This window comes from Capra hircus, chromosome 14, assembly GCF_001704415.2.
Source record: "Capra hircus breed San Clemente chromosome 14, ASM170441v1, whole genome shotgun sequence".
In the NCBI taxonomy this organism is placed as follows: Eukaryota; Metazoa; Chordata; class Mammalia; order Artiodactyla; family Bovidae; genus Capra; species Capra hircus.
Window position 1 is genome coordinate 36015797 of NC_030821.1, and position 26888 is coordinate 36042684.

Consider the following 26888-nt stretch of genomic DNA (forward strand, 5'->3'; position numbering starts at 1 on the left):
AAACCCTTCGTAAACTGGAGTCCATAATGACTCTGTGATGGTTAATTTTATGCATCAACCTGACTGGGCCATGGGGTGGCCAGAGAGTTGATTAAACATTATTCCGGGTGTGTCTGGGAGGGTGTTTCTGGATGAGATTAACATTTGAATCAGTGGACTGAGTCAAGCAAGTTGCTCTCCCTAATGTGGGTGGTCAGTATCCAGTCAGCTGAAGACCTGAGTAGAATAAAAGGTTGCTTTAGGGAGAATTCATTCTCTATGCTGGCTTTTGAGTTGAGATATCTGTGTTTTCCTGCCTTTGCACTGGGCTTGAACTGAAATTTATACCGTCAGCTCTTCTGGATCTTCAGCTACCTGACTACAGATCCTTGGCTTTCTCAGGCTCCAAAATTGTGTAAGCCATTCTTTGCAATATCTATCTATTTGTTTCCTATCTCTCTTTCTATTATCTCTCCCTCTCCCTCTAGATAGATGGATCTATAGATAGATATACAGATATATCTCCTATTGGAGACCAATATCTCCTATTGATCCTGTTTCTCTGGATAACATCAACTAACTCAGAGTCAATAGACCACAATGACCACAGCAGTAAAAAACTATCCTTAACTAAGTAGTCTGTGTCAAGCATTGTGATAAGAGCCTGTTCCATTTTGCAGCAACTTGAGGAGGTAGATCCCATGACCTCCATTTACAGATAAAGAGGCAGGCTTGGGGAGATAAAGGACCTTAGAGAAGCTGTAGCCTTCAGGCCAGGCTACAACCCTCAACCTGATTATGACATGTCCGGGGCCCACTGATGCCACAAGTGCTAAGAAGACACACGAGGGCCCAAAGCCCCATGGGAAGACCTTTAGGCAATCATTTACACCGAGGTGGGGTAGGAAGGCCTTGGTTTCCACCTTCTATCCTTTCAGCCCTCAATTTTATTTTATTGTTTCCATTAGAATGTGAAGGACTCTGGATACTGTAAGGTCTGGTGCAGGCTTTGCTGTCATAATCAGCTTGGGTTGCTGCCTCTCTGTACAGAGTTCGAGGGTTCCTAAGATGAGTGACATTAGATACACACACACACATACCGAGAGGAAGAATGCACTTGTGCACAAGCTGTCCCTTTCCTTTTCCTCAGCACTAAGGGAAAAAAACACCCCACTGACACTATATTCACCCCCTTCCTCCTCTACTATAAATGAAACTGCTAGTCTACACAATGAGGCTTAAACATCTCTCAGAAATCAGCTCCAGTTCCTGTGGGTTAAGCTGAGTCTCTGAATTCCAGGGTGATAAGAACGTGGCCATTTTAGTCTGAGGTTCTCAAACTTAACTGCATCTGACTCATCTCAAGGAGCTTTTACAATTTTTATTTTGTCCAGCCTATCTCCAATTTCCTCTGATTTAGAGTGTCCAAAGGGAAGTCTAGTAATCTATTTAACAAGCAGCTTGGTTATTCTCACGAAGCCAGCCTGGCACAAATCCATGGGCACCCCTACATCTTCTCCTCAGTACTTAAATAGTAGTTATTTGTCTTTCAGACAGAGAAAAGTGTGCAGACTGTGGGGGAAATTTGCTTTATAGTCTTGCTCACTTCATGAAATAAAATACCAAGAGTCCTGGATATAATATAGTGCAGTGATCCAAATACTGAGTTTTAGAGTGAGGCAGACAGGAGAGGCAAGACCTGAGCAAGCCATCCAATCCATCCAAAGCCCCAGGTCCATCTTCCCAGTATTGTTTAGTTTCTACAAGCCTATTCATGCATCAGCTACTTAATTAAGCAGACAAGCAACATTTGTTCCACTGAACATTTAGTAAGATACCCGCCTCCCCCCTTCCCTTGGAGGGTGCAGGGCTTGGAGAGTTTCCTGTCTCATTATACTTATCATACTGTATTAGAATCACCTGATGATGTGTCTGCCTAATGCTTCTCCAACTTCACTGTGCTTGGAAATTCCCTGGACAGCATGGTAAAACCCAGATTTGGGGCCCTGAGTGGAAAAAAATCTGATTCAGTAGGTTTGGAGTGGGTTTGTAAATGTGCATTTCTACCAAACTTGCAGGGCACACCCACATCACCCGAGGACCACTCTTCTACGCATCACTACTCCGAACCCCAAGCTTCTTTGGAAAAAGAGTAAATCTTTTATTACTTTTTTAAATTGATTTTTAACTGAAGGATAATTGCTTTACACTATCGTGTTGGTTTCTGCCATACATCAACATGAATCACCATAGGTATACATATGCCCCTTTCTCCTGAACCTCCCTATCACTTCCCACTCCATCCCAACCTCTAGGTCACAAGGGGACACAAGCTACATAAAAGTGAACGAAATGTGCCAAGGACAATGATCAATGTCACTGTACAGACTCTAAGAGGGGAAGGGAATTTTAGAACAGTGCTTCTCAAATTTTAATGTGTCTAGGAGTCACCAGGGTATCTTGATAAAATGCAGATCAAGCGTGTCTAACAAGTTCTCAGGTGATACTAGTGCTGCAGGCCTGTGCCCTCCACTTTGAATAGCAAGTCTGTTGAGGTTCTTCATCTAGAATAGCACCATCCAAAGGAGCTTCTGCAATGATGGACATGTTCTTTGTTGTTCAGTTTCTCAGTTATGTTGGATTCTGCAACCCCATGGGCTGCAGCACACCCGTCCCTGCAGCACTTACTTCCCTGTCCTTCACTATCTCCTGGAGTTTGTGCAGACTCTTGTCCATTGAGTTGGTGATGCCATCCAACCATCTCTTCCGTCGTCCCCTTCTCCTCCTGCCCTCAATCTTCCCCAGTATCAAGGTCTTTTCCAGTGAGTTAGCGCTTCACATCAGGTGGCCAAAAATATTGGAGCTTCAGTTTCAGCATCAGTCCTTCCAACGAATATTCAGAGTTGATTTCCTTTAGAATTGACTGGTTTGATCTCCTTGCTGTCCAGGGGACTCTTAAGAGTCTTTTCTAGCACCACAGGTTTATCCAGTATGGCAGCCATTAAACACATGTGGCTATTTGACCTCTTGACATGTGGCTAGTGTCTCCATAAAATTAATTTTAATTCATTTAAATTTACTTTCTTTTAAAGACTCTGCAAATATCTACTTTAATTTTTAAAATTTTCTGGCCACGAGGCATGTAGGATCTTACTTCCCCAACCAGGTACTGAACCCTCACTCCCTGCACTGAAAGTACAGTCTTAACCACTGGACTACCAGGGAAGTCCCAACTCGTTTAAATTTAAATGGTCACACGTACCTAGTGGCTACTAAACTAGACAGCTGCTTTGTGGCATTAGAAACTGAGAGTGAGCGATTTAGTATAAAGGGGGTTTCAGAAAGAAGAAACCTAAAAAGCAAGGTGAGGTCACAATACTTTTACCCATATCATAACTTTTATTTTGACTGCCACCCTCTTCCCTTTCTGCTGTCTGAAGGGAGGGCTCAAGGCTCCCCTCTGCTCTCCATCATGTTCCCAGGGTCTCTCTCTAAACAAAACAGTAATTAGGAAAGGTTTTATAAACGCTCTAAAGTATAGAAGATTATCTTGTTTACATAAACTCTTTTAAGTTGGCAAAACCAAGCAAGAAGTCTTAGGAGAAATAGTTCCTTTGTGATGGGCCCTTTCACCCTGGGGTATGTCTAGCAGGATTCTGAAGACAGGCTCCAAGGTTACTTCTCTGCTGTGGGTTTTGGCCCTTTGGCCTGGAACATATGGGCAAATGCAAACAGTCCAGGCATTCTAGAAAACTTCACAAGGAAAGACAGCTCAGTTCATGTTGAGTTCCCTCAAAGGAGAAAACGCTGAGGGTGGGTAAAGGGTAGGGTTTCATTTAGTCTGAACTGGACTTGTTGGCTCTGGGGATGTTACAGTCTACATTACAGTTAACGAGGTTTGAGGATCTTCCTTGGGCTGGTGAGTACTAATTTCCATTGAGGAAAAAGTTATGAGACTTGAATGTTTTAATGATAATAGATAATTTCTCTGGGTTGGCAGAGCTACAAAGCATGTTGCTACGAAACTGTGTGGATGGGGGCTATTTCTTTTGTGTACACAGTTTCCCCTTAAAGAATCCACTTGGCATGAGTTGCAGTCCTGCTCAGGGACCCTTGTGATTAATTGCTTGAACTGGCTGGTGGCCATCAGCAGAATCTTGCAATTTACCAAGTTCTACACAGAATTATGAAACTGAAGGTTTAATGGGATTTCAGGTAATAGAGCCCAGATGTCTGAGACTATGATGTTTGAAATTATATCGCATACCAGGCTGTAGGGCTGCAACCTTATTTATTTCTTGCTTAGTAAATTTCCGTTTCCATCTTTATTCCATCTTGGACCAGTCAAACAGAGAGCCCTCATCTTGACATACTTCATCTAGAGAAGTCACTCACGCACACCCACCTGTAACAAACAGCCTGAAAATACATGAACACCCCACCTTCCTGTCCAGGCTCTTGGGATTATGTTTCACCCAAGGACATCATAATTAACAGCCTTATCTCCACCCTGCCGCTATGCAGAGCTTGACTTCCAAATTGCTTTCACACATTTAGTCGTATTTTATTTTGTCAGGGCCCAGGAGAAGTGGTCCGGAACGTGTATTATCACCCTTTGGGTGAGGAAACCAAGGTACACAGAAGAGAAGAGATGATCACAGTTAATGTTTGTGGAACACTTACCTGGCAAGAAGTACTGTTCTCATAGGTGACAGAGCATCATTTCCTTTAAACCTTTTAACGCCTTTGAGATGATGTGATTATCAACTCCAGTTTGCTAACTTTGATAACTCCATTATCAATCCAGAAAACTAAGGCACAGTGGTTGGGTCACACTGAGGACAATGGATGGAGACAGGATGGAAGCTGGTACCCTAGACTCTGCCTCCTCCCTAAGGAAATAGCACCATAGGTAAGATCTGGAGTCTGCTGGTGCTTATGTGGCATTCACTCCATATCATTTGCAAGACGGAAGACAAATCCTCAGCACATTTTTCTAAAAGAGAAGCCCCCTGGACCCTGATTCCCCGGTCTCCTCCGGAGCAATGCCACCTCCTGAGTGTTCTAAGGAGAGCAAGGAGATTCTGTTTAATGGCACCAATTCAAGAAGAACACTTGGCCCAATATTCCAGGCCCTTTACAATTACACTTTAGCCCATTCTTCCAGACATATCCACCCTGCATTCCAGGCATAGTAACTGATGGAATTTGTCCCATCCTGCCCTTCCTTGGTTTACATGGTCCTTCCTTCCATCCTCATCCTCCTGCCCCGATTCTCCTGTTCCTATTGGGCCAGCTCACAGGCCACTTCAACATGGCCTTACATATTCTCATAAAGCATCTATCTTCCTGTTCAGAACCTCTGCAAGATTTTGTTGAATGAACAAACAAAAGGAATGAACATCATTTTTGGATTGCTCTACCAGGCACTATGTGAGACACCAGAGACATGAAGATGAATAATCCTTGTCATTGCCCTCAGGAAGCTTCTCGTCTATGGAGAGATCTGTACACAGGAAAACCACTATCATATAACATCCTGGATAATATTACAGAAGGAAGGGTGCTCATCACTGTTAACAGATATGGCTGGGAATTCTGCCCAAGACTCACCCACCCTCCTGCTTAGGGAAACTTCACATGTGAAGGGCTTGTATTTTATGCATCTTTCATCTTTCATCTTTCAGTTGAAGACTGCTGAGCATGCAGCAGTCTCTAAACTAAGCAACTATGTGGTGGTGGTCTAGCAGTTATCCCTATTTTCTTCAATGTAGGTCTGAATCTGGCAATAAGGAGTTCATGATTTGAGATATGCAGATGACACCACCCTTATGGCAGAAAGTGAAGAAGAACTAAAGAGCCTCTTGATGAAAGTGAAAGAGGAGAGTGAAAAGAGTTGGCTTAAAGCTCAACATTCAGAAAACGAAGATCATGGCATCCGGTCCCATCACTTCATGGGAAATAGATGGGGAAACAGTGGAAACAGTGTCAGACTTTATTTTGGGGGGGCTCCAAAATCATTGCAGATGGTGATTGCAGCCATGAAATTAAAAGACACTTACTCCTTGGAAGGAAAGTTATGACCAACCTAGATAGCATATGGAAAAGCAGAGACATTACTTTGCCGACTAAGGTCCGTCTAGTCAAGGCTATGGTTTTTCCAGTAGTCATATATGGATGTGAGAGTTGAACTATAAAGAAAGCTGAGCGCTGAAGAATTGATGCTTTCGAACTGTGGTGTTGGAGAAGACTCTTGAGAGTCCCTTGGACTGCAAGGAGATCCAACCAGTCCATCCTAAAGGAGATCAGTCCTGGGTATCCACTGGAAGGACTGATGTTGAAGTTGAAACTCCAATACTTTGGCCACCTGATGTGAAGAGCTGACTCATTTGAAAAGACCCTGATGCTGGGAACGATTGAGGGCAGGAGGAGAAGGGGACAACAGTATGAGATGGTTGGATGGCATCACTGACTCAATGGACATGGGTTTGGGTAGACTCTGGCAGTTGGTGATGTACAGGGAGGCCTGGTGTGCTGCGGTTCATGGGGCCTCAAAGTGTCAGACACAACTGAGCAACTGAATTGAACTGAACTGTTCTGAGCCGCAATCAGCTCCTGGTCTTGTTTTTGCTGACTGTATATAGAGCTTCTCCATCTTTGACTGCAAAGAATATAATCAATCTGATTTCAGTACTGACCATCTGGTGATGTCAATGTGTAGCGTTTTCTCTTGTGTTGTTGGAAGAAGATGTATGACCAGTGTGTTCTCTTGACAAAACTCTGTTACTCTTTTCCCTGCTTCATTTTGTACTCCAAGGCTGAACTTGCCTGTTACTCTAGGTATCTCTTGACTTTCTACTTTTGCATTCCTGTCTCCTATAATGAAAAGGAAATATCTTTGGGGCATTAGTTCTAGAAGGTCTTGTAGGTCTTCATAGAACCGTTCAACTTCAGCTTCTTCAGCATTACTGGTTGAAGCACAGACTTGGATTACTGTCATATTGAATGGTTTGCCTTGGAAACGAAAAGAGATCATTCTGTCGTTTTTGAGACTGCATCCAAGTACTGCATTTTGGACTCTTCTGTTGACTATGAGTGCTACTCCATTTCTTCTAAGGAATTCTTGCCCATAGTAGTAGATATAATGGTTATCTGAGCTAAATTCACCCATTCCAGTCCATTTTAGTTCACTGATTCCTAAAATGTCAATGTTCACTCTTGCAATCTCCGTTTAACCACTTCCAAAATATCTTGATTCATGAACCTAATATTCGAGGTTCCTATGCAATATTGCTCTTTACAGCATCAAACTTGACTTCTATCACCAGTCACATCCACAACTGGGTGTTGTTTTTGCTTTGGCTCCATCTCTTCATTCTTTCTGGAGTTAGTTCTCCACTGATCTCCAGTAGCATATTGGGCACCTGCTGACCTGGGGACTTCATTTTACAATTTCCTATCTTTTTGCCTTTTCATATTATTCATGGGGTTCTCGAGGCAAGAATACTGAAGTGGTTTTCTATTTCCTTTTCCAGTGGATCACATTTTGTCAGAACTCTCCACCATGACCCATCTGTCTTGGGTGGCCCTACATGGGATGGCTCATAATTTCATTGAGTTAGACAAGGCAGTGGTCCCTGTGATCAGTTTGATTAGTTTTCTGTGACTATGGTTTTTACTCTGTATGCCCTCTGATGGATAAGGATAAGAGGCTTACAGAAGCTTCCTGATGGGAGAGACTGACTGAGGGGAAAACTGGGTGTTGTTCTGATGGGCAGGGCCATGCTCAGGAAATATTTAATCCAATTTTCTGTTGAAGGGCAGGGCTGTGTTCCCTCCCTGTTGTTTGATCTGAGGCCAAACTATGGTGGAGGTAATGAAGATAATGGTGATCTGCTTTAAAAGTTCCTGGGCACGTAATTTTCAAAATTCAGACTTAAATTGAAGAAAGTAGGGAAAACCACTAGACATTCAGGTATGATCTAAATCAAATCCCTTATGATTATACAGTAGAAGTGACAAATTAATTCAAGGGATTAGATCTGATAGAGTGCCTGAGATCTATGGAGGTTCATAACATTATATAGGAGAAAGTGATCAAGACCATTCCCAAGAAAAAGAAATGCAAAAAGGCAAAATGGTTGTCTGAGGAGGTCTTACAAATAGCTGAGAAAAGAAGGGAAGAGAAAGGCAAAGGAAAAAAGGAAAGATATGCCTATTTGAATGAAGAGTTCCAAAGAAAAGCAACGAGAAATAAGAAAGCCTTCCTCAGCGATCAATGCAAAGATATAGAGGAAAACAATAGAATAGGAAAGACTAGAGATCTCTTCAGGAAAATTAGAGATACCAAGGGAACATTTCATGCAAAGATGGGCTCAATAAAGGACAGAAATGGTAGGGACCTAACAGAAGCAGAAGATATTAAGAAGAGGTGGCAACAATACACAGAAGTGTACAAAAAAGATCTTCATGACCCAGATAATCACAATGGTGTGATCACTCACCTAGAGCCAGACATCCTGGAATGTGAAGTCAAGTGGGCCTTAGGAAGCATCACTATGAACAAAGCTAGTGGAGGTGATGGAATTCCAGTTGAACTATTTGAAATCCTAAACAATGATGCTATGAAAGTGCTACACTCAATATGCCAGCAAATTTGGAAAACTTAGCAGTGGCCACAGGACTGGAAAAGGTCAGTTTTCATCCCAATCCCAAAGAAAGGCAATGCCAAAGAATGTTCAAACTACCACACAATTGTACTCATCTCACATGCTAGCAAAGTAATGCTCAAAATTCTCCAAGAGAGGCTTCAACAGTACCTGAACCATGAACTTCCAGATATTCTAGCTGGATTTAGAAAAGGCAGAGGAACCAGAGATCAAATTGCCAACATCCATTGGGTCATCGAACAAACAAAATAGTTCCAGAAAAACGTGTACTTCTGCTTTATTGACTATGCCAAAGCCTTTGACTGTGTGGATCACAACAAACTGTGGAACATTCTTCAAGAGATGGGAATACCAGACCACCTTACTTGCCTCCTGAGAAATCTGTATGCAGGTCAGGAAGCAAGTTAGAACTGGACATGGAACAACACACTGGTTCCAAATAGGGAAAGGAGTACGTCAAGGCTGTATATTGTCATTCTGCTTATTTAACTTATATGCAGACTACATCATGTGAAATGCTGGGCTGGATGAAGCACAAAGTGGAATTAAGATTGCCAGGAGAAATATAAATAACCTTAGATATGCAGATGACACCACCCTCATCACAGAAAGTGAAGAAGAGCTAAAGAGCCTCTTGATGAAAGTGAAAGAGGAGAGTGAAAAAGTTGACTTAAAGCTCAACATTCAGAAAACTAAGATCATGACATCTGGTCCCATCACTTTATGGGAAATAGATGGGGAAACAGTGGAAACACTGACAGACCTTATTTTTCTGGGCTCCAAAATCACTGCAGCTGGTGACTGCAGCCATGAAATTAAAAGATGCTTGCTCCTTGGAAGAAAAGCTGACCAACCTAGATAGCACATTAAAAAGCAGAGACATTACTTTGCCAACAAAGGCCTGTCTAGTCAAAGCTATGATGTTTCCAGTAGTCACATACGGATGTCAGAGTTGGACTATAAAGAAAGGTGAGCACTGAAGAATTGATGTTTTTGAACTGTGGTATTGGAGAAGACTCTTGAGAGTCCCTTGGACTGCAAAGAGATCAAACCAGTCCATCCTAAAGGAAATCAGCCCTGAATATTCTTTGGAAGGACTGATGTTGAAGTTGAAACTCCAATACTTTGGCCACCTGATGTGAAGAGCTGACTCATTTGAAAAGACCCTGATGCTGGAAAAGATTTAAGGCAGGAGGAGAAGGGAATGACAGAGGATGAAATGGTTGGATGGCATCACCGACTCAATGGTGATGAGCTCCAGGAGTAAGCTCCCAGGAGTTGGTGATTGAGGGAAGCCTGGTGTGCTGCAGTGCATAGGGTTGCAAAGAGTTGGACATGACTGAGTGACTGAACTGAAGTTATATGACAGTGACACCTAATGAAAGACTGCCATAGAAGAGATGGAGTCTCTCTCATTAGGGTAGGAGGGGCCCTTAAACTGCTTCCTCTCTGTCTGTTCAGTGGAAATGCAGATGAGGGCGGCAGGCCCTTGCTGACCACTATGGTAGCCCCACAAGGAGCTGGCCCAGATAGGATGGGATAGAGGAAGCTTCCCATGTCTCCTTAGGGTCTCCTTGCTCCTTAGAGCAAGCAGCAGCCCAAACCATAGCTCTTGCCTGTAAGGTGCCAGGGGATGCTTGATGTACTGCCTTAAAAAGATAGTTTGGGCATGTGGTATCTGCCCCACATTACTACTAGGCATACTAACTTGGAGAATTTAAGAGTTGGGAAATTGTTCTTTAAAAGTCACTATTTCAGAGCGTTAATTCCTGATTGCTTATTGGTGGTGGCTTAGTCATTAAGTCGTGTCTGACTCTATGTGATCCCAAGGTCTGTAGCCTGTCAGAGTGCTCTCTATGGGATTTCCCAGACAAGAATACTGGAGTGGGTAGCCATTCCCTTCTCCAGGGGATCTTCTTGACCCAGGGATTGAACCCGGGTCTCCTGCATCGCAGGCAGATTTTTTATCAATGGAGTCACCAGGAAATGTGACCCCTTATAAAACTCTCTGCACGAATGGGCTTTTTATTAGTTATTCTTCTCAACAGGACTGTGCGGGGATCCTGGGCAGGGGCCCAGCCCTGTGGAAGGCGCTCTCTTGAGAGGAGGAGGTTGGTTTGTGGGGCACTGTAGCGGCACCACGTTCATGTTTGTGAAGTGTACTGGAGATGGCAGTGGAATGGCTGTCATCACACAACATTTAGTATCTTTCTAGAACTACCCACCTGTGTTGCTCTACAATTTTAAGGAATCACTGTGGGGTAATGAACATCAGTGATTATTCCACTCGCTAGTCTTAAGACTGGTCAAGTTATTTAACCTCTCTAAGCCAAGGTTCCTTCATCTGTAAAAGGAGGGAATTCATGTGTGGTTTACAGATGGTTTTGTGAGAACTACTATATTTCATTGAATCCAAAATGCATTTTTTTTTTAATGTATCATGGACAAGGGCTTCCTTGCTAGCTCAGCTGGTAAAGAATCTGCCTGCAATGCAGGGGACTCCGGTTTGATTGCTGGGTTGGGAAGATCCCCTGGAGAGGGGACAGGCTACCCACTCCAGTATTCACAGGCTTCTGTGGTGGCTCAGACAGTAAAGAATCTGCCTGCAATGAGGGAGACCTGGGTACAATCCCTGGGTTGGGAAGATCCCCCAGAGGAGGGCATGGCAACCCACTCCAATATTCTTGCCTGGAGAATCCCATGGACCCAGGAGCCTGGCAGGCTACAGACCATGGGGTCGCAAAAAAGCAGACATGACTGAGCGACTAAGGCTATATCGTGGACAAAGGAAGGAGAAGAAAACACTGCTCATGGAACTATGAGATAATGCTTTTTTTTTTTTTTGACAGTCATGAACAACGCATGATATTTAGTTTCTTTGGTATTTCTTTCATTTGCTCTGAAGAACCTGGCAATTTCTGTAGTTTTAGGTGCAAGCTTTATGTATGACAGGCATTCCTTCTGCATGCATCTTAGTAATAAAGTCAACACACCTTCATCTACTTGTGGCATCTTCCTTTAGGCAGTGTAAAGCTCACGATTACTGCTTTGCAGAAAGATATGAAATTGAGGTCATTATCCCAATGTCAAACATTTGCCTCACTAATGGTGTTCTAGTTCCATGACTTTCAGCATTCAGGATAAATTTTTGCTTCAATGCCAAATTATAGTGTAATATTTCTGAAGACATTTTAAAATAGCAATTAAACTCAACAGGTGAAGTGCTAATAGTATATATAACTTGAGTGAGATGATAAAAATATCAACAGTCAGCCAAGTTCATGTAGCCAAGACTGCCATATGACCTACAGTGATTATAATGTAAAAAGTACAATTCAGAAGTGTTAATAGTACACCTCAGAAGCAAAGAAATACAGGAAATAAAATAACATATATTATGGGTATTGTGCCTAACAGATGCTCAACAAATTTCAAACTCCTTTCCATTTAATAACAGGGAATGGTGAATCTCAAAAGAGCGCAGGGAGGATAAGCCTCATATGGTAGCAAAGAGAGAAAATACTGGATTGAAATACGACTTGGGATAAAATTTACATTGTAGGAACTAAAAACTATGAGTTATCTCCATGGAAATCAAAGTATTTTGATTTCTGAGTGAGAGACAGCTGCAAATTCTCATCACAGCCCCTCTTCCTAACTCCTGTTGGGGTATTTTTTTCCTACTCCTTAAAATCTGGGCCAGGCCAGTGACTGCTTTGTCTAACAGAATATGGCAGAAATGGCACCATGTTATAAGTAAGCCAAGGGGCTACATGGAAAGGCCCACATGGAGGAGAACTGAGGTTCCCAGCTGACACCCCAACTGAGGAACTAGCCACCTGCCTTGACTAACTTGCTAGCCATTGGAGTGTGCCATCTTGGATGTAGATCTCAGCCCCAGCTGATAACATGTGGGGTGAAAAGATGAGCTCCTTGTTGGGTCACCCAAACTGCAAAATCATAGCCAATTAGTGACTTTTGTTGCTGTGGGCCTCTAAGACTGGGACTTGACTTATACACACTACTTACTACATACAAAACAAGTGACTATGGCCCTACTGTATAGCACAGGGAACTCTATACTCTGTAATGAACTATATGGGAAAAGAATCTAAAAAAGGATGGATATATGTATACGCATAGCTGATTCACTTTGTTGTACACCTGAAACTAACAACATTGTGAATCAACTACATACACTCCAATAAAAATTTTAAAAAAAATGCGGTGGTTTTTTAATGCAGCAACAGGTAGCTGGAATTCACTACCTTGTTAATTTTCACAGATACTCTAAGAAGGTCTGTTCAAGAACCTTAAAGAAGCAGGACCTGGAAGTCAATCTAGATTTTTTGATTACTGGACTGAGGCTTGTGCATAATTAGTCTATACACTGGGGTTACTGGGGATGAGCAGGACTTGGAGGGTTCTGGTGGTCTTACTGCTCAGTTCTCATCTAACCATATGACAAGAGAGGTATAGGGCTTAAAATTCAACTCATTGTTTTTCTTGAGATCTGTAGATTATAAATGAAAATTTTAAGAAAGTCCTTTCTCCTCACCTTCAAGGAATTTCTTCCATCACTGGAAATCCTTAAAAGAGCTGAGTTCTGCTGGGCCCAGGAAAGAAATGGGCTTCCCAGGTGGTGCTAGCGGTAAAGAACCCACCTGTCAATGTAGGAGATCTAAGAGACTTGCGTTCTATCCCTGGGTCAGGAAGATCCCCAGGAGAAGGACATGGAAACCCACTCCAGTATTCTTGCCTGGAAAACTGAGGAGCCTGCTGGGCTACAGTTCATGGGGTTGCAAAGAGCTGGACATGACTGAAGTGACTCAGCACATACGCATGCAGGAAAGAAATAGAGAAGAGTTAAGAAATACTCAAAAGGGGGAAAGTTTCAGTCCGCCCCCCCTCCCCCAACACACACACAATCTTAAACGCTTCTTGGAATTTGGAGCAGAGTTCACGAATTAGATGCAAACGTGCTTGTGAAATTCCCAAGCTTTTTTAGATATCCAGTGGTGGCCTCAAGGAATAGTATCTTAGTGGAAACAAGCAAGAGTCACTAGGGACTCATTCATCTCAGTCATGGGTTATTTAGAGTGAAATCTGAAGAAGACGTAGATTACCTTGTTGACAGACTAACACACAGAATGGAATCAGTCATGTCTTTGTGACAGAAAGGCTCCACGTTGAGACAGAAGTCTGGCTGACCATGATGTTACTTTAGACAGCAATCAAATGTATTTCACATCGCTGTTAATTTTCTATGCTAGGATGTCAAGATCTTTTGTCTCAACAGCTCACGGCCTGTATGCTGAGGCTATGGTTTCTGTAGCGTTAGAACCGACGCTAAGAGTGTGTGCCCTTGGTAAAGATGTCTGTGTCTCAAGAGGCAAGGCTGTCAAGCATTTTCTTTTGCAGTGCAATGTTCAACTGAAGAGGCTTAAAGAGACAGATCTTTGTCCTAAGGAAAGTCCAGATATCACTGAAGCAGGAAGCCTTTTAATAAGACATATGTGAAGGATGCTATCTAACATGAGTATGGATGTTAGAAACTTGTCTATTTTGGAAATTAAGAAGGGGAAGGAAAGTCAGCTTGGTGTCAAACTCAATACAAATTGCTGGTGTTTATCTGTGCTTTAAAGTGATAGCACTCATGAAATTGTCATTCTTTCCCATGACTTGCTGGTTGATGACAAAGCTACCATTTCTTAATGAAATTGGTTGTGCAGGAGACAGGGTCTTACAGCATTTGGACATAATAGATTAGAGTAGAAAGTGCAGTGGAACAATAGCTAGAGATGGAGGTGGAGATTAGACAGGACCCAGTACTTAAATGAGAGGTTTAACAAGCTATTACCGCAGTTGTTAGATGTAAGGAGAACTTATTTGAAGGACTAAAAAAATCTGAGTAGAGTGAGTAAGCTATAAACATTGGAATGTTTATAGCATGTATATTTTGGAATTATGATTTTCCCTGGATATATGGCCAGGAGTGGGGTTGACTGAACAACAACAAAAATGGTAGCTCTATTTTGAGTTTCTTAAGAAACCTCCACACTGTTCTCCATAGTGGCTGCACCAATTTATATTCCCACCAACAGTGTAAGAGAATTCTCTTTTCTCCACACCCTAACATTTATTGTTTGTAGATTTATTATGGTCATTCTGACTAGTGTGAGGTGAAACCTCATCGTAGTTTTTTTTATAGCACTATTTATTAATAGCCAGGACATGGAAAGCAACCTAAATGTCCACTGAACAGAGGAATGGATAATGAAAATGTGGCCTATATATACAATGAAATATTATTCAGCCATAAGAAGGAATGAAATTGTGTGATTTGTAGAGACCTGGATGGACCTCAAGTCTGTCCTACAGAGTGAAGTAAGTCAGAAAGAGAACAAACAAATATTGTATATTAGTGCATACACGTGGAATCTAGAAAAATGGTACAGATGAACCTATTTGCAAAGCAGAAAGACACACACAGGCATAGAGGACAAATGTACAGATACCAAGGGGGGATAAGAGGGTGGGATGAATTGGGAGGCTGGGTTTGACATATATACACTAGTATGCATGAAACAGATAACTAATGAGAACCTAAAAATAAAAGAAATAAGCAAACTAGAGAAATACAACTTCTCTACAAATGAAAAATCTGTTACTTTCAAACATAAAACCGAAGTTACAGTCAAATTCCTCTCTTTCAAAAGCTTGTGTCTGGCCATTCCAGTAATCTAGAACAGGTGCCGGAAAACTAGAGCACCTATACGGAAAATCCAGCCTACCCCCTGTTTTTATAAATCAGGTTTCATTGGAATGACCACACCCATCCATTTATGTGTCTATGGTTACTTTCAAATTACAGTGGAAGAGTTGAGTTGCTACAGAGATCATATAATCCACAAAGCCAAAAATGTTTACTGTGGTTCTTCACACACACAAGTTTGCTGACAGCTGATATAGAATACCAAAAATAAATTTAGTACTAGTGAAAAGGCTTTAAGAAGATTCTATATTGCAAGGGAAAAAGCTGTTATGAAGTGCTCTCTATTCCATGGACGTACAGGAAACACCCTTTCATCCACACTCAAACAAGTTCCATGAAGTAAATCAGGATACAGCGTAGTGGGGACCCACACATGGTACCATTTAGTAGGATTTGGCAGAGGGCTGAAGAAACAGAAAATGTACTGAATTGCAACAGTCTGGGGGCATTTAACATAGGGATACATGTACCATAGCTTAATAGGTGCAAAGTTTTTATTGTTTTTCAATCACTAAGTCATGTCTGACTCTTCACGATCCCATGAAATGTAGCACACCAGGCTTCCCTGTTCTTCACCACCACCTGGAGTTTGCTCAAATTCACGTCCATTGAATAAGAGATGCCATCCAACAATCTTGTCCTCTGTCACTCCCTTCTTCTCTTGCCCTCAATCTTTCCCAGCCTCAGAGTCTTTTCCAGTGAGTTGGCTCTCCACATCAGGTGGCCAAAGTATTGGAGTTTCAGCTTCAGCATCAGTTCTTTAAACTAATATTCAGGGCTGATTTTCTTTGGGATTGGCTGGTTTGATCTCCTTACTGTCCAAGGGACTCTCAAGAGTCTTCTCAGCTCCGCCACAGTTTGAAAGCATCGGTTCTTCAGTGCTCAGCCTTCTTTATGGTCCAACTCTAACATCCATAGGTGACTACTGGAAAAACCATAACTGACTACACGGACCTTTCTCAGCAAAGTATACTGTTTGCACATTCTATATTAGATTTTCCTCTTCCAGTGCTTGCTCTCAGCATTCATTGTTCAGACTTTGCATAAGTTTTATTCTTCTGCTCTAACCTATTCAAATGCTCTCATCACATGAGTCTGCCCGGCAGAACTGTGTGTCTTGTTCATCAGCACACACGTGAATATTCACTATGGGCAAGAGATTTTGCTAGATTCTGAAGGGGACTCAGGGCTGGGTAAGGGAATTTTTGCCCACAGAGTACATCACATGTTAGGGAGGAAAGATAATATACGTATGTAGTTGACCCTTGAACAACATGGGTTTAAACTTTGTGGGTCCACTTACATGTGGTTATTTTTCAATAAATAATACAGTCAGCATTCCATATCTCTGGATTCCACATCCAAGGATATGGAGGGCCAACTATGGAACAGGAACACCTGAGGATTTTCGTATCAGTGGCAGGTTCTGAAGCCAATCCCCCACAGATACAGAGGGATGGCCATGGAATGATGACAGTATAAATAAAGTATTAGTTGATGCAAAAAAAAAAAGTGATCACTGTTGCATAAATTGAGAGAGTGGAATTTGAACCAGATCTTGAAAGAAATGAGAAAAGAGTGGAAAAAGCACTACAGGAAGTTAGTGATGGACAATTGCTTTCCAAGACCCTCTAGGGGTGTTCCTCACAAGGTAAGTTCCAGGGTACGAGGCTGTATCTGGGGCTTTTTATCATCACTCCAAATTCCACCTGTGCCTTCCACAACATCTCTCACAAACAAACTCTCCTTTGATTTTGGGGGCATGCTACTCCTAATACCCTGAATACTCACTGGAAGAACTGATGCTGAAGCTGAAGCTCCAATACTTTGGCCACCTGATTCAAAGAGCCGACTTATTGGAAAAGATCCTAAGGTTGGGAAAGATTGAGGGCAGGAGAAAGGGGTGACAGAGGATGAGATGGTTGGATGGCATCACTGACTCAATGGACATGAGTTTGAGCAAACTCTGGGAGATGGTAAAGGACAGGAAAGGCTGGTGTGCTGCAGTCCATGGGGTCACAAAGAGTCGGACACAACTCAGCAACTGAACAACAACAATTCCTAATACCCAGTAAAGTTTTCTGTCCTCTCTTGCTTAGCCCAATTCTCTATATTATTTGAGGTCCAGCTTCTCCATGGGGCCTCACAGGGGGCTCTGTTCCGTGGGGCTTGGTCCCACATGCTCTTGCAATGCAGGACTCCCATGCAGCACACAACAAACACAGCTTACAGCCAAGTTCTGCAGGACCAAAGCTGATCCATCCTCAATAGGACAAGCATACCAGTCACAGGCTTGGGTGTTAAACTGCTGTAGAGTATGCCTCGATACTTATCCTCAAGTTATCGACTTACTCCACTGTGGATTAGTCATACACAGCTTACAGCCTAGCCCTGGTCTGTGGCTCACACTTACTTACTTACTCACTCATTTATTTCACAGTATCAGTCTCAGTTGTGGCACACAGGATCTTTGATCTTCATCGAGGCATGCAGATCTTTAGCTATGGCATGAAAACTCTTAGTTGCAGTATGTGGGATCTAGTTCCCCAACCAGGGATCAAACCTGTACCCCCTGTATTGAGAGGGTGGAGTCTTAGCCATTGAACCACTGGGAAAGTCCCGTGCAGTTCACACTTTAAATAGTGCTGCTCCAGTCTAACTTCATCTGTTTTCACAAATCTTTAAAGCACTTATCTTTTTAGGGACTGAAAACTGGTGGCATGTAGGTCAAATTTTAATTTGACATGCAAAAATGAAGAGGAATATACTTCTTTGAAAAATTGGTAGTTGTGGCATCATTGTCCCATATTCTGAAAGGACAATAGTTGGCTGGAGCTGAGCAGAGTTATCTCCTGAGATGTGCCACGAACTCCCCAGCCCTCCAAAGTCCCATCACACTCCTGACTGTTCCCAGGACAGCATACTTCTCTGTTTTGGGCTTGCCTGAGCCCTACAGGCATTTGTGTTGGCCACACTGGTCTATGATGTGCATTTTCCCACTTTAATTATATTAGTATATGCCCTAATTGCTTGCTATGTGTTTGTCTTGTATTCACATCAAGATGCAAATTTCTGGAGGGGGAGAGACTGCGCCCCTTATCTCTTCTCAGTCTCTCTCAGTAGACAGCACAGTGCTATGCGCACAACAAGCTCATGCTTAATAAATACTTTTAGAAAAACAGAATAAACACAGATCTATTCTGTCTAGGTTATAAATCTACAGCACAAATCTGAAATCAAATATGCAAGGCAATTTGCATTCTCTTGTGGAGGAAAGGCATCTACATATTCTTTGACACTTTCTCTCAAGAGAGGTGGCATCTATTTCCCTTTTCTTGAATCTGGGTTGGCCTCTGTCTGCTTTGAACAGTGGAGAATGGGATCATGATGCTATGCCAGGTCTAGGACTGGCCTGTAAGAAGCGGGCAGCTTGGTCTGTTAAATCTCACCACACTATAGGAAAGACCACATGGAGAAGCCTTGAGAATCTATGGAAAGAGGAAAGCTGAACCCAGTCTTCCAGCTAACCCTCCAAAGCACCAGGTACACAAGTAAATCTGTCTTCGACCAACCCTGCCACCATCTGAATGCCACATAGGAACCACATTCAATGCCATGTGAGGTCGAAAAGCAGCCTAGCTGAGCCCTGCCCCAGTTCCCAACACTCAAATGTGTAAGATATAATGAAACGATAGTTGTTTTATTATAAACCACTAAGTTTTGGGTATAGTTTGTTACATAGCACTAGAGAAATGAAACAGAATCATCCTGATTTCCACTATTTATCTGGTAGCATTCTTATAATCAGAATTCTAGTCCTCATCTGGTGACAGTAATGGCATATATTAAAAGTGATCATGCTTGTCTGGCCCTCTGAGTAAATGGCTGAGGCTACTCATCGCTGGAGGGACTGGCCTGGGAGTTCTGCTGTTGAGAGAATCGGGGTCTTGTGATGCACACACCACTTTGAGTGAGTACTTGGGTTACGTGTAATTCCACCATCACATCCTTCAGCAATGGACATGGTGAATAATACCTTCTTCTCTACAGCAATTCTGCTGGGCTATTAATTTTTTATTTTATATTTTAGAAAGCTGCCTATCCATTGTTTTGATCTACATGAATAATCTGACCATGGTTCTGTATTTTACGGCATTATCTAATAGTCTAACCATCTATGACTATCAGGTTGTGGAATATGAGATTTGATAGCCTCTAAGAAATGTTTCCTTTCAATTGCCAGATCCCTGAAATCTAAAGGTCCTTAAGAAGCATACATTTAAAAGAAAATCTTACATCCTTCCCAAGAGTCTGTTTTTAGTTTGTCACTACATTTTTCTTCTCCCATTCTCATCATGCTGTAAAATCAGTTTCTCAAAGAACTGTTCACAGCTATTCTCATGGGTTTCCCAATTTCCTGTTACACACCTTAGGAACCAATTGGCCATAATCATGATTCAAGCACAGAGAGACAAGATCTAAGCTTGGTCGAAGTTGCAAAGGTAATGGAAACAGTTAATTCATCCATTCCTGGTAATTTATACCCACGAAACAAACAAACAAACAGATCAAAGTCTTCCCAAAGAACACCTTTTCCATATTTTGATGTGGTCACTCTACAATTATGTAAATAGAGATTATGCAAATATGCAAAACTTGTTCTATGACAAGGGTTTAAAAAGCAGGAGGGACATAGTGTACACAGTGAAAAGAAGACACATTGTTGACTATGATGATATAAAGGCCTCTGGAATTATCTGCACATGATTTCCTACAAAAACCCCCAACCAAGCGGGAAAACTTCCTGAAGTTAACCTGAGGGCAAAGAAGTGCTCATTAGAAACTAGAAAGTCACAGTGAAAAGAAATAAATGAAGAAAATATGTTTTGCAGCATTCTTTACTATAGCCAGGACATGGAAGCAAATTTTATGTCCACTGACAGGTGAATGGATAAAGAAGATGTGATATGTCTATACAATGGACTATTGTTCAGCCACAAAAAGGAATGAAACCTAGAGATGTGGGTGGATCTAGAGACATCATAAAGGGTGAAGTAAGTGAGAAACAGAAAAATATATGTATATTAATGCATACATGTGAAATCTAGCAAAAAAGTATAGATGATATTATTTACAAAACTGAAATAGAGACAAAGATATAGAGAATAAATGCTAGGACACCAAGGGAGGAAAGTGGGGGGTGGGAGGAACTGGAGATTGGGATTGACGTATATACACTATTAATAATACTATGTATAAAACGGATAACTACTGAGAACATACTGAATAGCTCAGGGAACTCTACTCAGCACTGTGTAGTGATCTAGTTCAGTTCAGTTCAGTTCAGTCGCTCAGTCGTGTCCGACTCTTTGCGACCCCATGAATCGCAGCACGCCAGGCCTCCCTGTCCATCACCAACTCCCAGAGTTCACTCAGACTCACATCCATTGAGTCAGTGAGGACATCCAGCCATCTCATCCTCTGTCTTCCCCTTCTCCTCCTGCCCCCAATCCCTCCCAGCATCAGAGTCTTTTCCAATGAGTCAACTCTTCCCATGAGGTGGCCAAAGTACTGGAGTTTCAGCTTCAGCGTCATTCCTTCCAAAGAAATCCCAGGGCTGATCTCCTTCAGAATGGACTGGTTGGATCTCCTTGCAGTCCCAGGGACTCTCGCATCTTCTCCAACACCACAGTTCAAAAGCATCAATTCTTCGGCTCTCAGCCTTCTTCACAGTCCAACTCTCACATCCATACATGGCTACTGGAAAAACCATAACCTTGACTAGACGGACCTTAGTCGGCAAAGTATCTAAATGGGAAGGAAATCCAAAAAAGAGGGACTATGTATACATACAGCTGATTCACTTTGCTGTGCAGCAGAAACTGACACAACTGTGGTAAAGCAACTATACTCCCATAAAATTTAATTTTAAAGAAACAAAATATTTTTGTCTCCCTTACTATGTGTTTATGAAGTAACATCAATTCAAATCTATATTAACTAAAACAATCTCTGCCCACAAGTGGGTCACAATCTGGCAGGGAGGGAGGTAGAAAGAGAAGCTATTAATAACTATATTCCAGTGGGAGACATGCCATGTGAGTGGCATAGAAAACATAAAGAATAATTAATTACATCCAGGGAGTGGGAAGAGGCTTTAAGTTGAATCTGCACTATGAGTAGGGTATCTCCTTGCATAGCTAGAGGACCAGCACTGCTGGAAGAGTTTTGCTTTAGCTACGGTATGGAAGAAACAAGGAACACACTTGTTTCCAGAAGAGTAAGATGTGAAAACAATATCAGATATGGCTGAGTCATAGGATGAGTTAATTGAGTTGGAGGAGGCTTGCAACCTCATCTAATGTTTGGAGCCGGATCATGAAGAGACATGTATGCTCAGCTAATGTGTTTAGATTTTATCATGTAGGTGATGAGTGGTTAGGAACCTCTGTAAAGCAGAGACTGTGCCATGATCATATATATGGTTTAGAAACAGCGTTCTGTACTAGCACTGCTGACAAGGTAATCATGTATTTTTCACAGTTGCCCTTTTACATTTGTTGGAGGGATTATTTCGTTACAACTAATTAGAGAACTGCGGTGCTGGAGAAGACTCTTGAGAGTCCCTTGGACAGTAAGGAGGTCAAACCAGTCAGTCTTGAAGAAAATCAACCCTGAATACTCACTGGAAGGACTGATGCTGAAGCTGAAGCTCCAATACTTTGGCCACCTGACACGAAGAGCTGACTCATTGCAAAAGACCTTGATGATGGGAAAGACTGAATTTAGGAGGAGAAGGGGGCGACAGAAGATCAGATGGTCAGATGGCATCACTGACTGGATGGACATGAGTTTGAGTAAGCTCTGGGAGACAGTGAAGGACAGGGAAGCCTGGCATGCTGCAGTCCATGGGGTCACGAGTCAGACACAGCTTAGTGACTGAACAACAAAATTAGAGAACAGAGGGCCATGCAGGCAAGGTCCATGCTCGCTTTTGCCCAGGACAGGCTCCCTAGCATCCAGCACAATGTCTGGTACATGGCAGAGGTTCAATGATGGCATTTTGGGGTAAAGACTCTTTTCAATCTGGGTGATTATTTTTAAAGTCTTTATTAAATTTGTTACAATATTCTTCTGTTTTATGTTTTGTTTTCTTGGTCACAGTACATATGGGATCCCAGCTCCCTGACCAGGGATTGAACTCACCAGTGTCCTACACTGGAAAGTGAAGTTTTAACCACTGGACTGCCAGGGAAGCCCCAATGATGACTTGTTGAATGAATCAAACTACTGAGTATTAGCACAGGTCAAGTAAGAGATGACAAAGGCCTGAAGCAGAGCAGTACCAGTAACAATGGACAAGACAGAAGAGTTTTGACAGACATTTCAGAAATGAAAATCCTGAGTTACCTAAGAGATACAGCAGGAGAAAGAGTGGGTGTTCAACGGAGACGGCAAAGTTTCTAGAGTGGATGACTGAAGTAGAACAGTTATTAAAAAATAAGGGGGAATAGGAATGGGCTTTTCTTTCTTTTTTTTTCCTCTGAGAAGATATTGAATTTGCCTCTCACTATGTATTTGAGAAGCCTACAGGACATCCGCGTAGAGATATCACAGGGAGCAGGAGGCAGAAACTCACAGTGGGAAAGACTGAGAAGCCAAAGGATTTGTCCTAGGGCATGTCCTGAGTGTCTCTTAACTCAGGTTTCTAACTTATTAAATGGAAAGTATAAGAATCTCTGTTATAGGGACTTCCTTGGTGGCCTAAGGAAGACTGGGTCACCAGCTTCATCTAATGATTAAGTCTTGGGTCACAAAACTCTTCATCTAATGATTAAGAATCCACCTTCTACTATGTTGCAATTATCTTCCAGTTAAAACTTTTTTTTAAAAGTCCATTAAAATATGAAAAAAACACATATCAGAAAATATGCTAGGCTATTTATATTACTACTTATCTTCACAGTAATCTTGGAACTTAAATCCTGTCATCTCCATTTTATACACAAAGGTCACAAAAGAATCTGTCTTCTAGTGCAGGGGACTCAGGTTCAATCCCTGATCCAGGAACTAAGATCCCACATGCCACAGGGCAACTCAGCCTTTGCACCACAACTAAGACTCAGCCAAATAAATAAATATTAAGGAAAAAAAAGTCTCTGCAATTACTCAGGATGATTTTACACTCATCTAAAACTTATGAGAAAGTATATTTTTAAAAACGTATTTTTAAAGTGTAGAGAGCTTTAAAGAATAGTGTATGCCCAATAGAGCTGTGTGTGTACTAAGTCGCTTTAGTAGTGTCTGACTCTGTGACCCCATGGACTGTAGGCCGCCAAGCTCCTCTGTCCATGGGATTCTCCAGGCAAGAATTCTGGAGTGGGCTGCATGCCCTCCTCCAGGGAATCTTCCCGACTCAGAGACTGAACCTGAGTCTCTTATATCTTCTGCACTAGCAGGCAGATCTTTACCAATAGCACCACCTGGGAAGTCCCTAACAGAGCCCATTCTTGTTCAGTCTCTAAATCATGTCAGACTCTTTGCGACCCCATGGACTGCAGCCAGTCAGGCTCCTGTGTTCAGGCTTCCCTGTCCTTCACTATCTCCTGGAGTTTGCTCAAATTCATGTCCAGAACCTAGTACTAATCAATTCAACATCATGAGTTTAATGTCTATGGGCCACTTGACTTGTTAAACTACAAATAAGTCCCCCTCTTTTGGGCAGCAGCCTTGTGCATGAGTTTGATAGCAGAGTAGTCTAGGCATGTCATTAATAGTAGAAAAGTCTCTCTTCCTATGTTTTCTACTGAAAGTCACATCTTCCAATGTAGACAGAATGAGATATTACTATGAAGATTAAAAGACGCTTACTCCTTGGAAGAAAAGTTATCACCAACCTAGACAGCATATTAAAAAGCAGAGACATTATTTTGCCAACAAAGGTCTGTCTAGTCAAGGTTATGGTTTTTCTAGTAGTCATGTATGGATGTGAGAGTTGGACTACAAAGAAAGGTGAGCACCAAAGAATTGATGCTTGTGAACTGTGGTGTTGGAGAAGACTCTTGAGAGTCCCTTGGACTGCAAGGAGATCCAACCAGTCCATCCTAAAGGAGATCAGTCCTGGGTGTTCACTGGAAGGACTGATGTTGAAGTTGAAACTCCAATACTTTGGCCACCTGATGCAAAGAGCTGACTCATTTGAAAAGACCCTGATGCTGGGAAAGATTGAAGGTGGGAGGAGAAAGGAACGACAGAGGATGAGATGGTTGGATGGCATCACCAACTCAATGGACATGAGTTTGAGTAAGCTCTGGGAGTTGGCAATGGACAGGGAGGCTTGGCATGCTGCAGTCCATGGGGTTGCAAAGAGTTGGACACGATTGAGTGATTGAACTCAACTGATGAAGATTAAGGTTGCTAGTAATAAAACTCATGCTCATATAAATGGATTCTTTTGACAGGCTCTGGAATCTTGTCTTTTATCAGAAAGTCAGACACATCTTTTATTTTAACATACCCTTGCTTCTAAAGTTGCCACTTTCTTCTTCAGCCAACATCCAGGACTTCAGCCCCGCATCCCAGGCCCATGGCTTCAGTGACTAATTCAAGGATGGGTGAGTCACTTTCCTGCTACTTCCCATAGCTCCTGGATTTCCCCTAGAAGACACCAACCCACTGAGTCTCCACAAGCTGAAAACATCTCAGGATTTTGACTTTGGGTCAGTTCTAAGTTTCCGTCAGAGTATGACGGAGATGAACAGATAAGGGTTCTCAGTTCAGATGACTGACTTCAAGATTTCTAACACCAGACAGTCTGGCAACTCTGTCCTGACACGGAGGTAGATTTGCTTCTGTCCCCAAAATGAACCTTAAGCGTGGATTCCTTGTGGGATGGAAAAGTTGAGTCTCTGAGAACAATCAATAGGGCTATATCTTTTGCCCGTCTCAAGTTCTTTGATGTGATATAAAAGCAATAATGTGCCTGGGAATGAACTCATAAACAGTTATTCATTTTATAGCATAATAAAAGTACGGCAAGATTGAATTGGGATTTAGGCAAAGAATTGGGTTGGCAGTAAGGAGATCTGATTTTTCTTGCCAACTTGCTCACTGTATCATCATTAGTAAATCAGCAGGTGGCTCCTGACCTCAGTTTTTCCACTAGTGAAACATGAATAGGATTGGCACAGTACAGTAGATAAACATAGAGTGATAATTATTGCAATATAACTATGTGTTAGGCTCTTGTCTTGAATTTAGGTAAGAGCAATGAACAGAACAGAAAAAAAGAATGTTTGCATTCATAGAACTCATAGTCTAGTGAGGGGAAAGACAATAGACAATACACGTAATAAGTGAATTATTTTGTATGCTGGAAATTGATAGGTGCTATAGGGAAGGGCCTCTCTGGTGGTTCAGTGGCAAAGAATCAGCTTCCAATGCAGGAGATATGGGTTCGATCCTTGGTCTGGGGAGATTCCCTAGAGAAAGAAATGGCAACCCACTTCAGTATTCCTGCCTGGGAAATCCCATGGACAGAGGAGCCAGGCAGGCTTCAGTCCATGGTGTCGCACAGTCAGACATGACTTTGAGACTAAACAACAACAACAATGTATTAAAGAAAAAAAAAAGAGTGGCTAAAGGTGTATTTGGAGCCACAGAGTGGATGGAAGTGTTGCAGGCTCTGGAGAAGTCTGGATTCTAGCTTTGGCTAGTGATTCCCTCAAATTCATAACAAGTATATTATAATATGCTCAGGTCATAGGTTGTCGTGATGATTCAATGAAGGAAGGGAAGAAAAAGTTCTTGCATCCAAGTGTTACTATTATTATCCTTAATTTCTAATCTCAAATACTTTGATTCCAGAATTGAGATTCTCAGATAACAAATTGCTATAAAGAGCAATATTTTAAAATTACAAAGAAAACCAAGGATATAGTTTAGCCCAGGTGGTTTGCTTCATGATATGGCCAATTATGGAAATAAAAGTGATGCTTGCTAAAACAGGAGTATATCTGAGGTTCACACAGGACAGACATCTGCAGGCTACAGTTTAGTTTCAAGAGTAAAAACAAAGCAAAGCAAAACAAAAACATAAAAAGGATTTATCCATTTTAAAACAAGGCTTTTACATTTTATAACAGGTTTCACAAGCCTCCGGAGGCTGGCTCTTTGGAGAATGACACACCTGAACAGTAATCAGAAGAGGTAAAATCACCTCCTCTGGGCATTGACGTGAACAGATTTCAGTTTTCCTTTGTCATGCCAGGAAGAGAGTGCTTCTGGCAGAGGTGTGAATTTCGGTGCCTCACTCGCAGAACTGCTGACCTCTGTGGGAAATCTTTCAGTCCTCTGATGTTACTTATTGTTGAGCAAACAGTATTTTGGGTTTCTATTGGTTTCCATCCATTTTTATTCAATGACATTATCCTTGCTCACCTATTAACAGATATTTCTCAACTGAG

General features: G+C 42.0%; 1 protein-coding gene across 6 annotated transcripts in view; it reads right to left on the reverse strand.

Moving 5' to 3' along the window:
- Nucleotides 1-26888, reverse strand: part of SAMD12 (sterile alpha motif domain containing 12) — a 446866-nt gene that overhangs the window by 14213 nt on the left and 405765 nt on the right. Inside the window, exon 6 of one of the 6 annotated variants that reach the window (XM_018058374.1) lies at nt 1900-1985. The exons of the other annotated variants lie outside the window; for them this stretch is intronic. Within the exon in view, the coding sequence (XP_017913863.1) occupies nt 1933-1985 (53 nt within the window). The 3' untranslated portion in view covers nt 1900-1932. Of the gene's footprint in view, nt 1-1899; nt 1986-26888 lie in introns of those variants that run through there. 6 annotated transcript variants of the gene reach the window in all.